The 8,925-nt window shown below is 67.1% G+C and overlaps 4 protein-coding genes across 4 annotated transcripts in view; 2 read left to right on the top strand and 2 right to left on the bottom strand.

Annotated features, from left to right (window-relative positions):
* CHLNCDRAFT_140957 (hypothetical protein) overlaps positions 1–825 on the top strand; it is a gene marked incomplete at both ends in the record, with an annotated part of 949 nt that extends 124 nt beyond the window's left edge. Inside the window, 3 exons of the mRNA XM_005850992.1 lie at positions 185–274; positions 424–584; positions 711–825. Of these exons, the coding sequence (XP_005851054.1) occupies positions 185–274; positions 424–584; positions 711–825 (366 nt within the window). The remainder of the gene's footprint in view (positions 1–184; positions 275–423; positions 585–710) is intronic.
* A 282-nt stretch (positions 826–1,107) lies between these two features.
* Positions 1,108–3,860, bottom strand: CHLNCDRAFT_140956 (hypothetical protein; the record flags this gene model as incomplete). Its single annotated transcript, XM_005850709.1, has 7 exons — positions 1,108–1,594; positions 1,753–2,018; positions 2,195–2,349; positions 2,487–2,688; positions 3,281–3,453; positions 3,589–3,655; positions 3,735–3,860. The coding sequence occupies 7 exons, from the start codon at positions 3,858–3,860 to the stop codon at positions 1,108–1,110; spliced, it is 1,476 nt and encodes a 491-aa protein (XP_005850771.1).
* Positions 3,861–4,236: 376 nt separating this feature from the next.
* Positions 4,237–5,976, top strand: CHLNCDRAFT_19755 (hypothetical protein; the record flags this gene model as incomplete). Its single annotated transcript, XM_005850991.1, has 6 exons — positions 4,237–4,312; positions 4,412–4,564; positions 4,823–4,937; positions 5,165–5,216; positions 5,431–5,608; positions 5,843–5,976. 6 exons carry the CDS (start codon positions 4,237–4,239, stop codon positions 5,974–5,976), a joined length of 708 nt encoding a protein of 235 aa, XP_005851053.1.
* A 2,242-nt stretch (positions 5,977–8,218) lies between these two features.
* The window catches only part of CHLNCDRAFT_19601 (hypothetical protein), a gene marked incomplete at both ends in the record, with an annotated part of 2,873 nt that continues 2,166 nt past the window's right edge, over positions 8,219–8,925 (bottom strand). The window contains 3 exons of the mRNA XM_005850708.1: positions 8,219–8,287; positions 8,467–8,697; positions 8,887–8,913. Coding sequence (XP_005850770.1) covers positions 8,219–8,287; positions 8,467–8,697; positions 8,887–8,913 — 327 coding nt within the window. The remainder of the gene's footprint in view (positions 8,288–8,466; positions 8,698–8,886; positions 8,914–8,925) is intronic.

The following is an 8,925-nucleotide window of genomic DNA, read 5'->3' as shown; positions in this document are numbered from 1 at the left end:
GCCGCCCGGCGGCGGGGCGTGGAGAGCTCGGGGCTGTTCCTTGGGCGGGAGGCAGCGTCACATGTGTGCCCCGCCTCGCACGGCTGCCTTGCAAGCGGCCCGAACGGCCGGCCCCAGGCAGGTCCGCCACTCGCCGCTCGCCCGTGCCCGGTGCCCCCTCGCCTCCCCTCCCTGGGCCCCGCAGGACGTCAAGCTGCCCTCCATCTCCGGCACCGTCATCGCCAACTCCAACCTCAACCTGCTGGGCATGGGAGCCACCATCCTCTCCCTGCAGGTGCGCCGCCCGCTCTTGCAGCGGCGACAGCTGCCACACCACCGGCGCGGCACGCGCTGCGCTCTACCAAGGCTCTGCCTCCCAGCCACGCTCGCCTGCTGCGCCGGCCACCCTCCCCAGTCACCGCAAGCCCTCGCCACCCGGTGCAGGCGATTGTGGGCAACCTGGTGGCCAAGACTCTATCCAGCGCCTCTGCCGGCGCCTACTACGGCGCGCAGCGGGTGGCCGCCCCGCCCGTGGCCTTTGACGTGTTCAGCGTGCAGGCCTGCACCAACACCATCATGGCCCACTTTGTGGGCATGCTGTTCAGGTGGGGTGGCAGGCGGCTGCCCGCGCCTCGACCTGGCGTCCGCCCAGCAGCAGGCTGCCACCACAACCCCACGTGCCACGACTTCCACACCCCACCACATGCTTCCTGCACACCCGCCCCCTGCAGCAACTGGATCCTGCTGGTGGTGAACAAATACAACAAGCGGCAGCAGGAGCGGGAGGCGGCGTTTGCGGCGGACAGCGCGCCGTCGGCACCCCCCATGCCAGGCTTCCAGTACTGAGCGGTACCGGTCAGTACTCATGACCGGCCGCAGGCCACCCGGGCCTGCGCCTCCGCCGCCGCTGCCGCTTGGCCACCGCATGCTCTCCCACGTTGATCTGATTGCCCTGGCCCCTTCTGGGCCTGTTTTTTATTTCATAACCGCTCAAGTGGCTCATCACTGTACAGCTAGTGCCTGGCCGCCCATTCGAACTGATCAGACTTGCATCGACACAATTCTGCAACACATTCCTCTAACCTGGAGGAGAAAACAAACAAGTCTTCTTTCCGCCGGGGGCTGAAATCATAACAACCGCTGTTTCCTCACCGCGCCCGCTGAGCTTCCTGCGGCTGCCTGCTGCGCCGCCTTGCACGCCGCCTTGTGGGACGGCCACGCCGCCACTTGGCACCCCTTGCTGCAATACCTGGCGGCCCGGCAGCCGGTGCACCGCTTCAGGCCCGACGACGGCAGGCCGCAGGCGTCGCAGGTGGGCGTGCCCTCGTGCCGCTCCAGCGCCTGCTGGGCCTGCTGCATCCGCTCCGCCAGGCCGTCCCGGGCGATGGCGGCCTGCCAGCGTGCCGGGGAGCGCCGCACGTGGTGGCGGATGGTGGCCAGCACCGGCGAGCACATCGCCTGCTCCTCCCTGAGCTTCGTCAGCCAGCGGTGGGGCACGATGCACTTGCAGCGCCGCAGGGCCGCGTCGGCCTCGTCAAACATCTGCTGGGCTTTTAAGGGGCTGGCCGCCGGGTTCTGGTCGGCCGTGGCCACCATGGCCGCCATCCAGCCACACCTGCACAGGCAACATGCAGCACCGCGCGACGCCATCAACCGCCCCGGCGATGGGCTTGGGCTTGCACAGCTTGCGGCAAAGCACAGCCAGCAGCACACAGGGGGTCAAACTTCTGCGAGGGCAGCAACACCCGAGGCGGCGCAGCCCCTGTAGCCCACCAGGCGATCCACAGGTCGCTGCCCTGCTGACGAGCCAGCTCCAGGCCGCGCACCATGTGCAGCTGCGGGTCGCGCAGCGAAGAGGGCGCGCCCTCGCTGCTGTTCACCACGGCCGCGGAGCCCATCAGGTAGTGGCTGCGCGGGTGCGTGGGCTGCAGCGCCAGCATGCCGCGTGCCCACTGCTCGATGGCGGCGGTCTGGGCCGGCGTGGGCGCCCGCGCATTCAGCGTCACTGCCAGCTCCTGGGCCAGCAGCTGCCACACCGCCTACAGCGGCGCCAGCGAGGGCAGGCTCCCAGGCGCCGGCTGCAGGGCTCCGGCGCCGGCGCGCCGTTGTTGCCACGGCACTCCTCCTCCAGCTCAGCCAGCTGCCTCGTCAGCTCCGCGGCGCCGCGCTGCCCAAACAGGGCGTGCTTGACAGCGTGCAGCACGTCAAAGCCCACTTGGAACTGCTCCAGGCCGGGGAGCTGCGCAACCAAGGCCAGCAGCAGCGCACGCGCCACAAGGGCCAGGTCTGCCCGCCCGCCGGGCAAGCTGCCCATGGCGATCATGTGCAGCAGCACCGGCTGCAGCTGCAGCTGGATGCGGGGCCCCGCCGCTGCAGCCTGCATCAGCGGCGGCAGCTGCGGCCCAAGCCACCGCAGCGTGGACTTGGGGTGGAAAGGGTCCAGCGGGGTGTCGCAGCGGGAAGCCGCCAGCATGCGCAGCAGCGCGCCGCCAGCGCAGGTTTGCCACCGGCTGGCGCCGACAGCGTGGTGCCTGGCTCGGCTCGCGGGAGCAGGGCAAAGGCGGCCTCCAGCACATCGTGGCACCGCAGCCACTGCCGCACGTCCTGGCTGCGCTCCTCCTCTGGCACCGCCAGTGCCCTGGCCAGGCATTCGAAGTAAAACTCGGCGCCAGGGGTGGGCACTTCCTCCATTGCGAGTGTGGGCTGGGCCTGCAGGCGGCACAGCAGCTACGGCGGGAAACGGGAGCGGGAGGCGGGAGCGGGAGCCACCACCGCCAGGCTCCGCAATCAAAACCCATTCCTGCCCTGCCGCTTCGCATGCTCCTCGCACGCCTCTGGACCTGCTGCACACGCCCTGTGGCGCGATGATTGGGAAGCGCTCACCCACCTCTCTCGAACCGCAGAAGAAGAAGAAGAAGGTAGCGTGTCGCGGTGAGGAGCGCAGGGATCCCGAGCAGATCAGGGGCAGGTATTGAGGGAAATTCACGCCACGCCCGGGCTGTTGGCCCGCCGCCACGTTGGCCCGCCCGTCTTTCCTTGCCCGACTTCTGCCGCACAAAGCGCTCAGCGCGAAAAAGCTGGCGCCTGGGAGTCTCTACTGGATGACATACCCAATGCCCGCTCCTCTCTCGTGGTGTGACGTCCATTTATGGCGTACAAGGAATCGTGCCACCGAATGGGAAGCAACGCAGGCAGGAAACACAGGCGGGGAGAGGGAGCGAGCAAAGGACAAGCAAAGCGCAGAACAGAGCTGCAAGATGAGGCAAGACGGCGGGGCTGCCAGTCAGCTGGGCAGGCATACCTTGCCGTCCCCCAGGCAGTTGAGGCAGCGCTGCAGCCGCGTGGTGCCGCACCCTGGGCAGGCACAGTGCACCACGCCGCCTGCCTCCCCTCCCTCGCCCGCCGCCGCCGGCCTGCTTCGCCGCCGCAGCTGCTTGAGCGACACGGGCTGCCGGCAGCGAATGATGGCCTTGCCTGCGGGCCAGCAGGGACATGCTGAGAGTTGTGTACGCATTCAGAGAGGCGCTACGCTGCCCCCGGATCGGCAGCTAGTGTTGCAGGAAGGCATCTATGTCAGGCGGGCTGGCAGCGAGCGAGCAGCCTACCCACCCATGCATACTTGGCAGCTCATGAAGCCGCTGGCGTCACAGACTGAGCACTTGGTTGCTACTGCCATCTGCACGCATTCAGGAACAGGCCAATAAGAGTGTCGTGCAGGCGCAAGCAACCGCAGCATGCTACCAGCTCTGCCCCACCTTGCGGTGCCGCAGGACGCGCTTGGCGACTGACAGCGCCACGCCGCTGACCGCGCCCGTGACGAACGTGAGGGTCACAAAGGTGCCAGCTCCCGCACCCACAGCTGTGAGCAGGGGCGAGCGCATGGTGTCGCGAGCGGCGGCGACGGGCGGCGGCGGGGAGGTGCCGGCGGGGTGAGCGGAGCCCAACGGTAGTATGTATGCTGCGCAGCTGCAATTCCGGTTATGGTGGAGGAGACAGCTGCAAAGCTGCCAAACTCTTGGCAATATCGACGAAAGCACCCAGCGGCCTGCCACAGTGATGTGGATGCAGTTTTACGTCAATTGGGGTGAGGGAGGCCGCTCCCAACGCCTCTAGATGCTCTGGCAGCGATCAAGTGGCACCGTGGCGGCGAGATCTCAAAAACGCGACGTCTCAGCCATCGCCCTTCTTCACAGTTGCCCATCAGCGGCACTTGCACCTACCAATTGACCTGTAACGGCGATGGTGCTGACACGGTCGATGGGCCCTGGCCATCAGGGGCCCGGCTTCCTGGGGCGGCACAGCAACATATATGTCTACGTCCCAAACCTGATAGGTGCGCCCGCAGCTGCAGGGCTGGCAGCATGCTGCCCACCGCACCAAGCCGCCGCCCGCCCGCCTCTGCCAACCTTGCCGCCCTCACCGCTCTGCGCAGGCTATGCTCGCGTGGCTGCGGCGGTGTTTGCCTTTGGCGTCGCGCTGCGCGACCCCGGCGCCTGCGTGCTGGCCTACTTTGCCAGCTTTGTGTGCGACGAGCTGGACGGCCGCTTTGCCCGCAAGTTCAACCAGTGCTCCACCCTGGGCTCGGGTGAGGCGGCTGCGGGGCGGCAGGGCAGCCCTCAGGTGGCAGCTGCTGGCAGGAAGGCATGGCCTCGTGCGCGGCGCTGTGGCTTTCACACAGTTGTCCCTGCGCTTGCTGCGCGCCGCCCCTGCACGCCTTGCTCCTTCACCGCCCACGCTCTTGAGCACTCTCCCAAGTACTCTTCCACGCCTGCCTGCGCGCCCCCCCCCCCCCACACCCACCCACCCACCCACCCACCACCACCACACACACACACACACACAGTCCTGGACATGGTGACCGACCGCGTGGCCACCACCTGCCTGCTGGCGGTGCTGGCGGTGCGCTACCCAGCCGCGCACCTCCCCTGCCTGCTCCTCATCATGCTCGACATCTCCAGGTGGGTGGGGGGCCCTCCAACAGCCGCCGCCCGCGCCACGCCCGCTGCCGCCACGCAGCGCTGCCTGCCGCTGCCACTGTGATTCGCTGGCGCTGGTGCCGGCTGGCCCCCTGCGCGCCGCGGCGTGTTCCCGCCGATGTCCTGGCAGCTGCTCGGCCGCCGCCAGCCTGCTGTTTCCTCGACCAGCGCGCACCTTCCACCCCCATCCCCGGCCTCCCTGCCTGCAGCCACTGGTTCCAGATGTACAGCACTCTGGCCATGGGGTCCGCCACGCACAAGGTGTGGGCCAGGGATGGGGCTGGTGGCATGGGGGGGCGCGGCAGGCGCCATGCACGCTTGGGATGGTATCGATGCTCTCCGCCCCCAAGCTCCCCGCCCTTCCCCGCCATGCATTGCCCCGAATGCAATTCCACCCTCCCCGGGCTCACCTACCCCTCAGCATTCGCTCCCAACGCTGGCTTGCGCCCCCACCCTTCCCCCCCAACTCGTGCAGGACACCAACAGCCGCAGCTTTGTGGTGCGGGCATACTACCGCAGCCGCTTGTTCATGGGCTTCTGCTGCATCTGCTGCGAGGTGCTGTACCTGGCGCTGTACCTGCTGAGCTGGCGGCAGTACCAGGCGCCCGCCCTGGCGCTGCCCGCGCTGCTGCAGCGGCTGCCTCTGCCCCAAGGTGCGGCAAGCTGTTTGATGGCGGTGGCAGCTTCTGGGCAGCCCGGCCGGGTGCCTGGCTGCGTGCTGTGCTTGGCTACCTCATCCCGCATGCTGCACCACGGTGGATGCATGCATGCGTGCGTGCGCACACCGCATTTTCACCCGGCAGATGCATTGCCATGGCTGGCAGCGCTGATGCGCCCCCTATCGCTTGCCCCCGCAGGCCTGCGCCTGCCGGCCAGCATCCCCGCAGCCGCCGTGATGGCGCTTGTCGCGCTACCGGGCTTTGCCGTGAAGCAGGTGGTCAATGTGATACAGCTGCGCACCGCGGCGCAGCAGCTGGTGCGGTTTGACCAGCAGCAGGATTCCAGAAAGGCAAAGCGCTGAGGTGGAGCCGCCAGAGTAGTGCCGCCGCCATCCACCCGATCCGTGCTCCGGCCGCAGCTGCAGCCCCGCAGCGGGAGCTCAACCGGTTTTTGCTTGATCCTGCTTGAATGCTTGAAACTGCAACACTGAGGCTGGGCTATATTTGCCTGAGGGGCGCACCTGCATGCTGTTGCCCTGGTCTGCCCTGGGCTAGCCTGGCAGACCACCATCCTTCACGGGATGCTGCAGAACGCCTGGCTCATGTAACAGCACTGAGCTGGCCTGTGGTGCATGTGGCGCATGTGTGCATGTGGCGCATTGCGTGCCTGCCTGCCGTGTCCTGCATGCAGTCCCGCCGCTTGCAGCCTTGCAACCCACCGTGCAAACCCCGCGCCCTTGTCCTCCCACGTTGTTTCATCTTCGCGAACGGCGCGCAAGGGGTGGGCGGGCGCGCTGGCAGACGTGGCTCGAGTCGTGTACGGTGCGAGCACGCTGCCCAGCTGCCTGATATTAAGATAGCTGCTGCCAACAACCATGCTGCCCAGCATGCTGCCCAGCATGCCCCCCTGCGTGCCCCTGCGTCTCCCTTCTACATCCCCTGCTACCGATGGCATCCCGAGGTGTGCGGCGCTGCTCGCCGCCCATGCACATGGGCAGGCACGCGGCTGCACGGCGCGGTGGTGGCCAGCCAGGTGGTGGTGCCCCCAGCCGTCACACTGGTCACCCAGGCTGCAGTGCTGCTGCTGACGCGGAACAGCAGCGCCTACTGTGCCACGCGGGTAGGTGGCATGGGGTGGCAAGGGGGCCGTGTTGGGTGGCAGCAGAGCCAGTCGAGCCCCCATGGCGGTGCGCCGCGTGGATCATTTCCACCTGCATGCATGTCCCGCGGATCCTGCCCACCGCCGGTACCACATCGCTTATACAATTATGTAACGGTACAGATCCACGAGGGCCGCTATGCCGCCCTCGCTCAACGCCGCCACCCCGTCCTGCAGCTGCTCCGGGACCCGCTGACGCGCCAGCGGGCGTGGGGGCTGGCCACCTGGCTGGAGTATGCCTTTGCGCTGCCCAGCTACCTGCTGCTGCCTGGGTCAACCGCAGCGCACCTGCTGAAGACCTCCATCCTCAATGGTGGGTAGCCAGCCGCCTACAAGGTTGCCTGTGGGCCCAGTGCGGGGCAGCAGGATGATGCCGAGTCGCTGGTGTCACGCCTGCCCTGCCCTACATGGCGCCCCACCCCGGGGCCCCATGTGCAGGCAGCGCCCCCGGCGACGAAATCTGCCGTGCTAGCGTCGCTTTCGTGCGATGCGTGGCCGGCGTAGTGCTGCCCACGCTGTATTCCCTGCATGTGTGGGAGCCGCCCTCGCCGCGGCGCCCAGCCGTCAGCCGACGCGGCGGCACAAGAACAGCAGATGCGACGCCTGCTGCTGGCGGGGCTGGCGCCCTGCCCCCGCATGTGTGGCTCACACAGCAGTTGCAGCACTGGCAAAGCTGCGCTGCACGGGCGGTAGCTGGCGCCAGCGCGGCAATGCATTGGGCTGTTTGGGGCGCCGGCAACGAGCAGCCCCCCCTGGTGCCGTGCCCAGTGGCGCTCTTCTGCTCCCTGGCGCTGTGCTGGCTGTACTGCAAAACGGAAGGGGGGCTGTGACTGTGATGCCTTCATCATGGATAATGCCCCAAAAAGCACTGACAAGGCATGCCTGTGTGGCTGGGGCTCATGTCAGCTCCTGTAGGCACACTGGGGATAAGCAAGGTGTGTCCCGGGACAGTGCCCCTGCAGCGCATGCGCCAACACCGCCGGCGCCACGCTGTGGCATGCTGCCCACAAACGCCTGCTAGATAGGCCCCGACCATCCTTCCAACGTTCACATCGCCATCTTCCCCAAAAACGCCGGTCGCGAGGAGCCTTTGTAGCTGTGTCGCGAACCGCTGGCTGTGCGCCGTCCTGCTTTCCTGCACCCTGCCCGCGGCCCTCCATGGGGGTGGTTGAGCTGGGCACTGCCTCCCTGATTGGGGAACTGTTACACACGCTGCAGTAGTGGAGGCAGGGTAGGGTGTTCTGCCGAGGCATGGCATGTGCTTGCGTTCCGCCGCGGCGCGCAGCCAGGCATTGCAGGTTGTCCTCTCGCCCGAGCTACGCGAGCAAGCAGCTGGAGAAAATGAAAGGTGAAGAGGGGAAAGCAATTAAAAAAGTCGAGGAGGCAAACAAGCGTGTTTTTGACATTTTTTCGGCCAGGAAACCTCAAATTCTTGACCGGTGACCTCAGGCATTTGCCTCCACTTCGGAGAAGCGTGGAGAGCTGCCATACATGTATTCTTCGAACCTTCGAACCTACAGCGGTACACAGAGCGGTACATGGCAGTACTATGTATATAGAACGCTGGGTTTATGCGGCATACACAGGCACAAACTTCGCTCCAACCACCCCGCCAACGCGTCACGCCGCGACGTCGCCGCCACCGCCTCCAGCACCCGCAACGCAAGCACAGCGAAGAAGCCATGCTCCTCACCTCGCCCACGCTGCCGTAGCAGATCTGAGTGCGCTGGTCGTGTTTGTCCACCACCACATCCAGGCCGCTGACGCACAGGCCGTCGCAGGACGACGCGCCGCCGGCCTTCTCCACCAGCAGCGCCAGCGGGGCCACCTCGAAGAGCAGGCGCAGCTTGGCCTTGGTGGAGGGGGAGATGACGTTTGTGAACACGCCCTTCTCCTTGACGATGATCTGGAAGACGTCGGGGACCTGGCAGTGGGGGCAGGGAGGTACAGGGCAGGGGTGAGAGAGGGGCGTGTGGGGGCGGCACGCGCGACGGAGCCATTCAGGGTGGGCGCTGCAGGGCGCTGAGGAGCTGGGCAGCAGCAGCAGCAGCAGCCCAGCTCGAGTCGCAGCAGGCCAGCCTGCGCGCAGCAGCCCCGCAGGGCGCCGCCTCACCATGCCGCCTGTGTACCGCAGCGTGTACTTCTCGCCGAT

Source organism: Chlorella variabilis (assembly GCF_000147415.1).
Source record: "Chlorella variabilis unplaced genomic scaffold CHLNCscaffold_3, whole genome shotgun sequence".
Lineage (NCBI taxonomy): Eukaryota > Viridiplantae > Chlorophyta > Trebouxiophyceae > Chlorellales > Chlorellaceae > Chlorella > Chlorella variabilis.
The sequence above is the reverse complement of the archived record's forward strand: the minus strand, read 5'-3'. Positions and strand labels throughout refer to the sequence as shown.